At 59.5% G+C, this 704-nt stretch overlaps 1 protein-coding gene across 1 annotated transcript in view; it reads left to right on the forward strand.

Moving 5' to 3' along the window:
- vars2 (valyl-tRNA synthetase 2, mitochondrial) overlaps nt 1-704 on the forward strand; it is a 23,765-nt gene that overhangs the window by 19,944 nt on the left and 3,117 nt on the right. Inside the window, exon 15 of the mRNA XM_048616519.1 lies at nt 369-521. Coding sequence (XP_048472476.1) covers nt 369-521 — 153 coding nt within the window. The remainder of the gene's footprint in view (nt 1-368; nt 522-704) is intronic.

A 704-nucleotide genomic window follows, 5' to 3' on the forward strand; every position in this document is an offset into this window, starting at 1 on the left:
GAGGATTTTGGGCCAAACGCAGGCAAGTGGGGACTAGTTTAGTTGAGGAAGCCGAGCCAGCATGGACTGGTTGGACTGAAGGGTCTGTTTCTGTGCTTTGTGACTGCAGGTGAGAGTTTCATCCTCAGGATTGTAAAGCTACCCGAGGGGGTAGGGTGGGGTTTGAGATGCCATTCTTCGTATTGGTTATTTTTGCCCGTGCTTGGGGAAAGCCAAAGGACCGGGGTCTGCAGGGTGTAGCAACCAGGGAAGTGTGCGCACGCGTGTCTGTGTGTTTAGGGGATGGGGGTGTGGTGGGGGGACTCTGTTTGTCTGAGTTCACCGAAGCCTCGGTAAACGTGACGGGGATTTGGTGTCTGGCTTGCCAGGTTAGACCGGACGCTGCCATTGACCGCTGGATCCTGAGCCGCCTCCTCCGTGCTGTTTCTGGCTGTGACCGTGGATTCCGGGAGTACAACCTCCAGGCGGTCACCTCCGCTATCCACCGTTTCTGGCTGCATGAGCTGTGTGATGTTTACCTGGTGAGTGGGACATAGGCACCTGGTCACCTCAGGGAGGAGGGCACTCCACTTCCCCCACCCTCCATCCTGCCTCCACCCCACCCCCCTTGCCCCTCGCCTCCCCTCCCTGTCATCAGCCCTCTCCCCCTCGACCCCTCTCCCACTCACTCCCCTCACCTCCCCCTCGACCGACTGCCCTCCCCT

The sequence above is a fragment of the Rhincodon typus genome, chromosome 35 (genome assembly GCF_021869965.1).
Source record: "Rhincodon typus isolate 14 chromosome 35, sRhiTyp1.1, whole genome shotgun sequence".
Taxonomy (NCBI): domain Eukaryota; kingdom Metazoa; phylum Chordata; class Chondrichthyes; order Orectolobiformes; family Rhincodontidae; genus Rhincodon; species Rhincodon typus.